Source organism: Salarias fasciatus, chromosome 12 (genome assembly GCF_902148845.1).
Source record: "Salarias fasciatus chromosome 12, fSalaFa1.1, whole genome shotgun sequence".
Lineage (NCBI taxonomy): Eukaryota > Metazoa > Chordata > Actinopteri > Blenniiformes > Blenniidae > Salarias > Salarias fasciatus.
Genome location: NC_043756.1, coordinates 28,391,995 through 28,405,002, shown reverse-complemented (window position 1 = coordinate 28,405,002; position 13,008 = coordinate 28,391,995). Strand labels below are relative to the sequence as shown.

At 44.9% G+C, this 13,008-nt stretch overlaps 1 protein-coding gene across 1 annotated transcript in view; it reads right to left on the bottom strand.

Moving 5' to 3' along the window:
• Positions 1 to 2,786: 2,786 nt before the first annotated feature.
• The window catches only part of nr6a1a (nuclear receptor subfamily 6, group A, member 1a), a 28,474-nt gene continuing 18,252 nt past the window's right edge, over positions 2,787 to 13,008 (bottom strand). Inside the window, exons 2-9 of the mRNA XM_030105026.1 lie at positions 12,698 to 12,928; positions 8,551 to 8,606; positions 7,473 to 7,633; positions 5,861 to 6,091; positions 5,500 to 5,754; positions 4,080 to 4,201; positions 3,829 to 3,981; positions 2,787 to 3,703 (exon numbers count right to left, since the gene is read on the bottom strand). Coding sequence (XP_029960886.1) covers positions 3,573 to 3,703; positions 3,829 to 3,981; positions 4,080 to 4,201; positions 5,500 to 5,754; positions 5,861 to 6,091; positions 7,473 to 7,633; positions 8,551 to 8,606; positions 12,698 to 12,928 — 1,340 coding nt within the window. The 3' untranslated portion in view covers positions 2,787 to 3,572. The remainder of the gene's footprint in view (positions 3,704 to 3,828; positions 3,982 to 4,079; positions 4,202 to 5,499; positions 5,755 to 5,860; positions 6,092 to 7,472; positions 7,634 to 8,550; positions 8,607 to 12,697; positions 12,929 to 13,008) is intronic.

Sequence of the window (13,008 nt, the reverse complement as noted above, 5' to 3'; positions counted from 1 at the left end):
AAGGGTCACTTCACCAAATCAGAGCCACATTAAAAGAAAGAATTTAGGCGTAATTCCACTTTGTGCCACGAGGCGGTACATGGAGTCAGGTGAGCGTCCGGTGAGGACCTCAGCTCAGGAGGAGAGGAAGAAGCTGCCGACACTGGAGGAATAATACAGTAAACTCAAAACAGGCAGAAATGCCCAGCAGGGGGAGCTGGACTGAGGGCAGACCGGACGCTACAGACGCTTTCATTCAGCATTATTAAAGACAAAAATTTAGTGAATCAGTCTGGGGGAAATCAGAAATGTCTCCAATAAAAAAACTGAGCTATAATTTTGTGGCCTTTGTCATGTGATTGCAACCTGAACATTACATATTTGAAGTGGTTTGTTTTCTCTCACATGCCCAGAGTGGAAGCGCAGACCTTATGTTGAGAACCATTTGGTTATGATATATAATCCATGTAATCCACAAAACTACTGAGAACAGAAACATGTTTTCTGTCACTTTTTTTTAACCATATTATTAAAAAATTGTCTTTTTGAAATGTTTTTCTGATACTTTGTAACATTCCCTTTAATGTGGCTCTAGATGTTTTTCACAGCAGCAGCACTAAGCCATGCAGATGACTTTGAACAAATCCACGTTCAATGGTGCACAAAACATGTTGGACAGTTTTTCCAGCAGTGATTTGGTAACTATTAACACTACACTGTGACGAAACAAAGGTATATTTGAGAACATGTGACCACCGGCTCCAAACGGCCAACCAATACAAAACCACCTGCATGTCCAGACACCAACCACTGAGGTTAAACCTGTTTTTTCCTTTGAGTTTGGTGAGCTGACCCTCAAACCCCACCAGTCTGATGAACACATTCATGACGTTAAAAACAATCTTGTTGAATTTGGAGCCAACTTTGCTCCAAAATGTCACAATCTCAAGAGTAAAACAGCCGCGGTAACAGAAACAGAAAAAGCTGGAACGAAATCATCAAAAATGTAACTGACGCCACCTGAGTAACACTTTGGTTGATAAACCACACGCCAGGACAAGGGAACGAGTTCTGCCCTAAAAAAAAAAATCAAAATTCAAAAGTCATTCAAATATTAGAAAATGATAAGGAGGGAGGGGGGAGGGGGGGGGGGGGGGGGGGGGGCTGTCTTCACTCCAAAAAAAGACAATGAATATGTGAAAAGTAACAAAAGCCCAAAACAGTCACGAAAACTACAAATGTATTAAAAGAGAAAGGTGAGAGGTGAGAGGAGGCGAAGGGACGAGTTTGAGGGAGGACTGCTGGTTAAGGCCGCTCGTATTGAAACGCCTCACTTCATCTCAGGTTTTCCCTCAACAGCCGAGTGAAAAGATCCGCCGTGAGCCTCGTCTTCAAACTACATCCACTTTACTGATCGGGAAGGGGTGGGGTGGGGTTGGGGGTCGGGGACCTCGAGGGAAATAATGTCCAAAAAAACAAAACAAAAAACAAAACAAAACAAAAGAAGCACTTCTCTACGAGAGGACCTACGATGTCCTGGAACCTACGTCTACGGTTTCTACAAAGTACATCAGCATGGTGACTGAGGAACTCCTGAATGCAATACATAACACTCACTTTACCCTGTTTAGATCCAGGTCTGCAGGGACCTGAGAGAGAGGAACACACCGGGTGGGCAGTGGCCGAGGTCAAAGGGTCAAGGTCTCCCAACCTCACCGTCGTGTGCAAAAAAGAGAGTCGTTGCGAGGACTGCATTTCGTCTGCATTTCAGATCGATCGTACGTCATGAATCGGTTAAAAGGCTCGGGGGGTCCGAGGGAGGGCCCCCCACCCCCCGAGCGCTCTGAAATTATCATCTCATACTTCAAAAATAAAGACCATTTTCTATGGCTATTCTTTCTAAAACAATGTGCATATCTGTCCCAGAGGGTCTGCGAGACGGTGGGGGGGTCGCCGGGGTCGTCTGAACGGGGACGCCGTCTCGGCCGACCGCAGCCACAGCGCTGCAGGGACGGGTCAAAGCGGATCAACCGGAGGCGAGTCAAACCCGGAGAGCCACACACACCTGAGCCAGGCCTGCAGGTCAGTCTGCTCCAGGTCTTGGGGTCTGTGCAAAAATACTGATTGGACCGAACAAGACCTGAAAGCCGGAGAACAGACTGCTGGACTGAACCGTGACCCGACTGGCTGGAGCTCACCACAGACCGCGGCATGATGGGAAACCCCGGCGTCACAGCGGGCGTCTGCTGTTCTACCAGCTGTCAGTATCTGCTGCTCTTCAGATGATTCATGTAGTCAACTGGAAACCATCAACCCAACCTGAACCCTGCCCCCCTCTGGGGTGCGGTCAACCCACTGCACCATAACCAGACAGGGTCTCCGTGTCATTCAGAGTAATTCTGAGTATTAGAAGCAAGTGGAAAGCAGCACTGTTATTCGTGCAAGATGTGAGGAACACCATCGGGAAGGAAACCGTGGCGAGCAGCCGGCAGCAGCATCGACTCGTCGTGGTTCAGGTCACTTCATGTTAACGGATTCGGTGTTTTACCAACAGCTGAAGAGCTGGAGATTTTAATTGAGCTGCGTGTCGAGAGCGGGCTGCAAATGCACCATGTTCCACACAACCGAAGGCAGAAAACACCCGGTGAGCGACGGCGAGCGTCGCCACGACAACTGGAGCACATTTAGCAGCGTTCAGACTGAAACCTGGCGACACGCCCGTCTGCCCAGTAAAAGATCTTCCCCTCTGAGACAGATTGATTCATTTCTTATCCTGATCCTTCATTGATAAGAAAGATTTTTTTTCTCTTATTCGTCGAGCTGTCAGCTCCTTACCCATCAATGGGTGAAAAAATCGTTGCATAACACTTTGGTCAAGACAGGAAAAACACTAAAACAGCAAACCTAGCTATCCTCCCCTTCTACCCCTGCAATAAAGCCTTACATCCCCAGTCTATGATTGTAAAAAATACCCGTATGCTCCTTTTTTCAGCGATCCCACAGATCCAACCACTGTCACCTTAAACTTATGGAATGTTAAATTGTCAAGACCGCCTCCCGTAAGCAGGATGTCTGAGAGTTCATGCACATAAAGCAGCTCAAGCTTGCATTTCGGGCGCTACGCAGCACCGCGCTCTTGATTTCTGCAGCTCCTTTAAACATTCGTCTCTGATTGAAGGGGCCAAAGCATCCACAGGGATTTGGTTTCAGACTTGGGAAAACTCTTTGTTTAACAGCAAGAAAAAGGTACCTGAAAAATGGCAACAACATCTTCCTGAGGTAGTCTCAAAACACTCGTCACATGTGTCTAGCCGCCCCGTTTGAATAAAATAAACTCTTTTAAAGTCTCGCTCTAACAATGGCAACACGGACACATTGAGCAAACTGGATACACACTTGTAAACTCCAAAGACCAATGCATCTACGAGCATTTGTTTTGTACAGAAGCATGTGCACAGTGTAAATCAGCATACATTCAGCTCTGTCGTGTAATAAATATATAAAGAAAAAAGTTACAAAAATCCTAACTAGCTGCTGTCACATTCACAGGAGGGGAGACCGGACCCTCCGCTCGGGCGGCCGGGGGCGGGGTTTTAGTTTCCGGAGGCGGCGGTCACGCAGGGCGACGGGCCGGTCCGGTAGCTGGTCAGGCTGGATTTGCAAGAGTGCAAGACTGCTTTGAACAAGAGGGGGAGCTGCTCCAGAGGAACATTCACCATCTTCCCTGTGGAGACGACAACACCACGCTTTACACTCCGCCAAGCACGCGCCGCTCTGAGCGCCATCGTGGTGGCGGCGTGGGACAGAAAAGCCCGAATCGATGCAGATGGGAGGAAATCCAGGTCTTACCTGCGATGCAGCGGATCTCCGGCAGGCACATCATGATCTCAGGGAAGCGTTTGGGCTGGTGCGGATACTTGTACTCGGTGAAGTCCTGACACACGAACCAGTAGCGCTTGTTGAGCTGTTCGAGCTGCGAGACGTTGGACAGTCCTCTGATGTCTGCAGGAGGGGCAGCAGAGTCACGGGGGGGGCGGAGGGGGAGGTGGGGGTGGGGGTGCGGGGGCACGGAGGAGCCGCCCGGGGCGACCCGGACTTACCTTGGTTCAGGAAGTTGATGGCTTTCATGCAGGCGTACTCCTCGTTGCTGATCTTCAGCTGGTGGAACTTGCGGAACAGATAAATGAGCCGCTCCATCACCTCCATGCCGTCCTCACTGAAGCTGAACACAAACAGCTTTTCAGTTCACCTGCGTTCACCATCATCCAACGCCAGCTTCTCTACAGGCGACTTAACTTTAAAGTATCGCTTCTGCATTTCAGAAAAGTTTTGCGTTTACATGGCAACGTTTTGCTTATGCTTCTATTTTGTTGCAGTATTCGTATTTCAGTCATAAGAGAACTGTAACTCTTGTGAAAGCCGCTGCACAAACGAAGCTGGATTTGTTTGACTGATCGCCAATTATGCAGAAAATATGTGATGGTGTGTAACCGTCTGAGGAGGGTCAGATTTAGGGCCGTTTTAGATCTCTAACTTGAAACAAAGCAGAAGACAAATGAGTTTAATAGGTTTACTGTCCGCTTGTGGACATTAAAGCGAGACGAAGCGGCGTGTCAGAGAAGGTAAATCCCCCTCGCAGGGTTTTATCACAACTTTTCACGCTTCGACAAACAAGGCAAAAATGAGGGAGGGGAAGCGTCGGGCGGACTGACGGCGCTTTACAACAGCTTTCCCAGTTAAGAAAGATCCATAAAGTTTAATTCCCCTCGTCAAACCTCAATCCTCACACTTCTAATCTCTCTCTCTCTCCCTCAAACCTTAAATCAAGCGTCCCTCCTGAGGACCATTAAAGCCCAGGCGAACGGAGTGGAGCGGCAGAACAACGGCGAGTATTCATGAGAACCAGCGTTAACGGGGTGAGATAACTCAGCAGTGATTTACAGGAGGGGGGGTGCTCGCCCTCCTCTACCTGGCGTAGGGATAGTGGAGCGGTGCTAGCCGCAGCTCTGTCCTGGGGAGGCCTCCTGTTCACGCTCCGCTTCCCCAGCCCTCCCCAAAGCCGTGGGAAAAGTCTCAAACCCTTCAGAAACCCTGGAAACCCCTCGTCCCGTCATATATCCTTTAATATGAGTGAAATATGGACGCGGCACAGCTCCAAAAGGATGAATCACTCATTTAATATCTACTGAGGCTAATGAGAGGAGGCTCCGGGCATGATGGGAGCCGTGCTATCGTCAGGATTATTCCTTTTCTCAACTCCGCAGCGACCTTAACAACTAAACTAACAAGTAACCAGTCACTACCAAGAATGTACATAACTGCCAATAATGTGATAGCTACCCCTTAACGTAACACCCTTAACGTAACAAACACAAATCACGTAACCACTACCAATGATGTAAGTAGTTACCGATGGTGCAACACCTACAAATTATGCTATAATAACCAACAGTTTAATAACTTTAACTAGTAATAACTGGGAGCAGACTTCCTGCTTATGCCCGGCCGCCGGCGCCTCACCCCTGCAGCTCGTCGTCCGACGGCGTGTACTTGGCGGTGACGTCGGCCAGGTCGCCGAAGATCTGGGAGCTGTAGATGGTGAGGCAGGAGAGCAGGATGAGCTCCTGCCAGGTGGAGCTCAGCAGGCAGGTGTAGTCCTCGATGGACAGCTCGCAGAAGAACGGCAGCTTCTTGATCCAGGCGATCTGACGGAAGAGCAGCTCGTCCGCCAGGCGGCACAGCAGGGCGAACAGCTCCACCTGGGTCACCTTGTACCTGGGAGGCGGACGGCCGGGGATCACTCGGCGGAACGTCAGGCGGAACGTCAGAACCAGCAGAAACACCTGCGGCTGCCGCAGCGACGGCAGGCAGGCCGACTCACCCGTCCTCGATCAGCATGGGGGTGGTGAGGGGCGCCAGGTCCTCGGCGGCCACCAGCTGCAGCACCATCGGGTGGGACTGCGGGTAGAGGCCGCGGGGCTGGGGGGCCAGCAGGCCCGACTGGGCGGCGTAGCTGAAGAGGTGGGGCAGCAGCTGGTAGTGTGTGGACATGGAGGTGTTGATGTACTGGTCCCTGAGCGCCGCCGTGTAGCCGTTCATCTCCACGGAGCGGCTGCAGGCACATCACACCACTTAGCTCAGCTTCCATCCACCACCAGCAGGGGGCGGTACTGACGCACACCCAACAAAACACACAATACGGCGGAGAAGAAGCTCGACTTTCTATTGTTTTAAGCGGAACTTGATCAGTGTGAGAGTTTAGTAACCAGATTACCAGAATTTACACACAAAACTGTTCAGCTCAAACACATAAAACTTTAAAATCAATTCAAAAGGATTTCTGTTATTTGATGAGCACCGTCTTACATTCTGACTGAATCTGTTCCACTGAGGACTGTTAACATTTATATTTCTTTATATTTTTAGATATTTATATTTATTTGTGTTTGTTTATTTTATTTAGTCATCTATTTGCTATTATTATGATTAGTGGTATTACTGCGACTTTACATAATTTATAATTGTATTCATTCATTCATGGGTTCTACTTTAATTAAAAAGCCAGATTTTGGATTTTCATCCTCTTAAACCTCTTTTTCGTGGCTTCTCATATGAATCTGACTTTACTTTTTAAATCCCCTCCTACTTAATCATCAAGTTTTCATATTATTTATTCTACATTCTATTTTTTTTTTTTCATTTTGGATCCGTTTTCTATTTTCCACTGGTTCCGTCTATTTTTTAGGCTTTGTCTCCTGATGATGAACTGACGTTATGTTTTATGTATCAATAAAGTGATTTCTTACTTCTTTGAACGTCCCTGCTGTATTTCTGAGAGATGATGAAGGATTTATAAAGAATCTGCTTTGTTCAGTGTGATAAAATGATCGATCAATAACCCTCATATCAGGACCCAAGCCGTCGACAGCTCGGTGAGAAACCGTCTGGCTGTTAAACAGGCTGCACCTCTGACCTTGCTGGGAAGATTCATCAAGCCACTTTTAGAAGACAATCTGTGCATTTTTTTGGAGGAACTTGCAGACAAAGCCTTGCATTTCTGTCCCGCATGCCGCCGGCCGTGCAGCTCGGGCTTCCCTGCGAGCTGCTGTTCATTTCTGCCCAGATTTCATTTGATAAAACAAGTATTCCTGTGAATAGCTGCCGGGCGGAGATAAACCTGCTGTTTACACAAAGCCAGACTAAAATACATGCCATCATGTGAGTGCTTAGACAATATTTGTCCTTGATGGGTGCAGACAGACAATGCGCTCGTCTCCACAGCGGGAACAGCAGATAGCGCGGCGAGTTTTTCTTTGTGGCCGCTATCATCGCCGAGCCTGAGGAGGCGCACATTCAGGCATTCTTCTGCTCATGAATACCTTAACTAAAGTCTGGCTGCGACGGAACGAGGTGTTAGACTGTCAGGGCCGCCTCACTGGCTAAGTGATGGGGCGGGGCGGGGCGGGCGGGGCGGGGTGGGGCGGGCCACTCACTTGGACGACAGGGTGGAGGCGGGCGACGGCTGGTTGCCCTCCGACGCCCCGTTGCTGGGCGAACTGTGGTCGCTGTCGCCGTTGTTGCCCCAGGTGTGCTCAGGGGCCTCCTCCTTGAACTCCTGCCCCGACATGATGCGCTCTATCTCCTCCTCTGTGATCTGGATAGCACACACACACACACACACACACACATACATTTCAGGATTGAAACACATCCAGATGTCAAAAAAACATCAGCAAGCGCCTCGGTTCAATCGATCAGCATTGACGAGCACCGTGCCGCTTTTCACCACAATGCAGAGGAGCAAGGACACAATCGCACAATGAGACAGGGAGTGTGTGTGTGTGTGTGTGTGTGTGTGTGTGTGTGTGTGTGTGTGTGTGTGTGTGTGTGTGTGTGTGTGTGAGACACAGGTAAAATAATGGGCTCCTTGCAGGTCGCTGTGAGCCGGGGAGGGGAAACGCAGACAAAAGCTATTCTGAAAAGCTCCGGGACGCCAGAAAACGTGGCGTCTTGTATCTGCGGTCGGGGTCAGTTCACTTTCATTCCCATCAATTCATCACATCCTGTCAAACAGCCAATTCATTCCATATTAATGACAGAGAGGTCCTGCTTTCACTGGGGCTCAGAAATAAATATATTAAAAAAAAAACAAAAAAAAAACAGTGTTTCTTAATGGAAGCGGACGCACTCTGTGTTTTCGCGGGTTGAATCGAGCTGGAATGAATTGACTGCATCCCTCCGGCTGAATAGTGGCTCGGAGGTACTTATCCTCGTGTCACACATTTACCTGACCACTTGTTCTCTCGCTGGAGTTAATAATGAAACCCGGCGCTGAAAAGGGAATAATCAGCCGCTACATGATTATACTGATGATATAACAAGGTCAGGGCTCACTCTCATTACATGCTTCATGAGTGCCGCTCCCCCCTCCCCCCTCCCTCTCTCAGCATCGCCACACTCCAGCTCACTGTTATTTAAGTGAATGGCCTCAATGCATTCGCTGGATTTATATGTTTTGGGCTGCCTGGAGGTCAGCACACGGCTCTAAAACAACACTTCCTGGCGAATTACCTGCACAGGCCCGATGCTTTTGTTCCTCCCTCCCGGCATGCCGTCCTCCCTGATTGCTGCAAGACAAAAAAGAAAAAGAAGTGAGAAAAGAAATCTACATCTGGCTCATCAACAACAAAAACCATTAGTATCGCAGCACTACCTAGTGGCTGAAATATAGATCCTCACTCCTGTGAGTTCTCTCTAGTTTCAGTCTTCCTGTTTATATCTGCAGCTCTCTGCAAAGCTGAGTTGAATTAAGTGGTGCAGATGGATGGATAATAAAAATGCCTTAATTATAATAGGAATTTAAGTGCAACTCTAAAAGCAAAAACATCTCCACAAGTGTGGAGACCAGTTTTCATAACGAGATGAAATGGTTAGAATGCAGTGCAAGTATTAACAGCATGGATCAATAGTGCGATGGACATTTGTCGAAAAATGTCATGTATAGCAATGGTTCAAAATTTGTATTCAAAAGGTTCAAAAATGGAATGAAATGGTTCAAAATCTCATACAAAAGCACATAGTGTTTTGCAATGCTTAAACATGTTTGGTATTAGAGCAAAAAATGCATTGTAATGGTAAAAAATGATATACAATGGCACATAAATGTGATTTACAGAGTCAAAAATGCCACGCAATGAGGTGAGAATATTAAATGAAGGTTGAAGAATGTAAAACACAGCATTCAAACGATGCAAAGATCTGAAGTAAAAATGTAATGCAATGGTCCAAACGTGCAACAGGCCATAGTTAAAGGGATGGTTCAAAATGGACTGCAACGGCTGGAAATATATTGCAGTGGTGCAAGACTGTTACTCAGTGGTGCAGAAATGTGATGCGGGAGGTCAAAATATCACACAACATTTAAAAATATGAAATACAACATTTAGAGAATGCAAAGATCTGGTGCATTAACGTAATGCAGAGGTTATAAACCTTAATAAAATGCTTACAAAACTGGATTAGAAGGTTAAAAAAACTAATCCAATGGTTCAAAATGTAATGCAATGATCAAAAATGTCATATTCAGTGGTAAAGAAATGTTATGCAATGGTGTCAAAATGTGATATAGAGTAAAAAGGCACTGCAGTGAGGTAAAAATGTCTTGCAAAAGTTCACAAATATAATGCAATGACAAACAAATGTAATGCAATGGTATAAAAATGTAACGCAAAGGTCTAACACGTAACAGGAGGCTACAAATACGTAGCATGATGGTTAATACTGTAATGCAATAGTACCAAAATGGATTTCAATAGTCGAAGTTATCCTGTAATGTGGCAAAAATGTAATGGGAGGCAATAGTATTAAAAAGAAAAAAAAGAGAGAGAGAGAGAGAGAGAGAGAGAGAGAAAGGCAATGGGATGAACCCACAATGTATTGCAATCATAGAACAACATAATGCATTCGTCCAAAAATGTTCTGCAATGGGCAAAAAAATTGTTCTTGACAAGTTTAAACATTCTCTGGAAAGGCTCAAAATGTATTGCAATAGTCAATCAATTGTCAAATAGAAAAGAAAACTCATGCACACAAACATTCTAGCACAGAATTGCAATGTAGTGAGGAAAAATAAAAGGATAAAAAGGCTAGAAACACTTAATACAACAGTCTGAAAATGGAATGCAATGTTTAAACGATATAATAGAACGGTCTAAACATGCAGGAGGAGGCTGCAAATGTATAATATGACTGGGGAAAAAAGTATTGCAATGGCAGTAAATGTTTTATTCCTCCCTCGTGTGATTTGTCTTAACTTTTCTAACTATAGCTTTTCCTGTTTCTGTTGGCAGGCAGACAGATTTCTTTTCCCCTCAGTTCGCTGGGAACGGTTCTCTAAAATCTAGGAGTAAAGCAAATTTATTTCAAGTGTCAAGAACAGTTTGCCTTGATCAGAATATTTGGAGCATAACTCATACAAAATGAGGCTGCCAGAGAGAGCAGGGAGGCCCACTACAGTCACTCATTTCCACCACGAGGGGGCAGTATGTGCACGTGAAACTGCAGGATGAGGAGGGGTTGACTCTGCCTGGCTCAGCATTGCATTGAGTCTGTGTCACTAAACATTCCAGAGGTGAGAAAGCAGTGAGATTTATGGGTAGAACTGATGGTTTTCAGCCTCTCTCTGGGCTTCAGGAGCAGGTTGGAGCCTGGAAACAAAGGCAGCTGTTTTATAAGTCTCACTCCAGCGTTTAGAGAAGCCCCCGAAGAAGAGCGTTCAACTCAGCTGGTTCTTGGTTGAAAATGACCTTTGTTTGGCAAAGGATTTTTTTTTTTTTTTTTAAATATATTATTGCCCAAAACGACAAAATTCATATTGTAATACTGCGCAGTGATGCTAATACAGGGACTCCTAATAGTCACAATCTATATAATTGGATTAGAAAATGGGGCCAAAGAATAAGGACTTCCTGCTGAGTAAGCCTCACACACAGGCCAGAGCCATTCAATTATTAGAAGCTGCTCCTCATTAAAACCCGTATTTATGCAAACATGTTTCAGATTTCATCTCTCCAACATCTGTTTGCAAACTTTTCTGTTATTCATTATATTTTTGCAGATGGGCTCACAGAGCTTTTTGTAATGGACAAAGAGACACTAATGAGGTGAATTACAAAAGCCAAACTCAAGCACACTGACAGATGCGGACTGTTGCCAGAGGTGCTTGCTTGAACAGGACAATCACGACTCGTGCAAAGAGAAATTGAATCGGCGGTCCAATGAATATAATACTTTTTTGGGTATGTGTAAGATTAAAAAGATTAAGGAAAAAGTCCACCTGGAGGTGCAAAAAAGTAAGAGCTTTAAAAATGTGATATTCCAGTTGAAATGTAATGTAATAGTCTAAAAAATGTAATGTCATGGCATAAAAATGCGATACTGCAATACAAAAATGATAAAACAGTGTAAAAATGTAACGGAAAGGTCTAAATGTGAATACAATGGTCTAAAATGTATTGTCGAGATTTAAAAGTGCCATGCAATGATGTAATGCAAGGGTTTTAAAAATGAAATAAAGCAGCTGAAAATTATAATTCAATTGTCCAATAAATGGAGCGCAATGGTGTTGATTTTACTGCAATAGTCCACAAATGCATGGTGATGAGAAAAAAATGATTCTGAAATGGTTTAAAATTGCAATGCAATGGTTGAAAAGTGTAATTCAATGATACAACAGTGCACAAATGTAATGGTGAAAAATGTGCAATGTTGGAAAAAATGTGCAAGCATGTGATGCAAAAATCTAATGCACTAATGCAAAAAAAATAATGCAATAGTGAACAAAACGTAACCAAATTGTGAAAAAATAATGCAACAGTAATTAAATACAAGTTGAAAAAATGTAATCCAATGGTGAAAATATGATATAATAGTACAAAATATATTGCAACAATGTCTAAATGCAATACAATTCTGCAAAAATGTCATGGAATGGTACAAATGTGGTGTAATAGTACAAACATGTAACATAATGGTGCAAAAATGTAATGCAATGCTTAAAAAAATGTATTGCAATGATGCAAAAATGCAATGCAACAATGTCTAAATCTAATGCAGTAGATGCAATGGTGAAAAAAATTGAATCCAACAGTGCCAAAATGTTATGCAACGGTGAAAAAGTATTATGTAATAGTGCAAAAATGTATTTCATGATCTAAAAATGTAATGGTGCAATGATCCATAAAAAAAACTGCGCAACAGTGCAAAAATAGAAGGTAATCTAGAAGGTAATCACTGCTCAGTTGGACTGAAAAATGTCATCTTATGGTCATGAAACATAATGCTAAGACATAGATAGATAACGGCATGTTCCAAATATATAATGGAATCCTTCCACATGTAATGCAGTGGTGTAGAAATATAATGTTAAGGCCTAGAAAAATGTAATGCAGTGATGGAAATTTAGAATGGAAAGGTCTGTCAATGTATGTTGATGGTGTAAATATGTGATGTGATGTGATATTGCAGTGGTACAAAATGTAAGGTAAGGATGAAATGGTCCCAAAATGCATAGCGAGGGTGTGATGTAATAGTGCTACACTGTAATGTAATGGCAATGTAAAGGTTTCAATATTCAGAGAGACTAATAAAGAATATAATAAAAAGTGCATATAAAGTGCAGTTCAGCACAGTGACAGTTCCAGCCTCGGCCCTGCTTTACCTTTGCGGTTCATCCCCATCTGCAGACACTTGAGCAGGCGGCAGTACTGGCAGCGGTTGCGCTGCTTGCGCGACATCTCGCAGTTCTTGTCGCGGCTGCAGCGGTACACCCGCTTGTTGCAGATGCTGCGCTTGAAGAAGCCCTTGCAGCCCTCGCAGGAGATGATGCCATAGTGCAGGCCTGTGGCGCGATCTCCACAGATAAGGCAAGTACGCTGGTCAGCTGGATCATCTGCAGAGAGGATTGAAAGCAAAGTAGGGGGAGAGGAGAAGAAGAACAGAGAGGGATTTAGAACCATTTCCACCCACTGC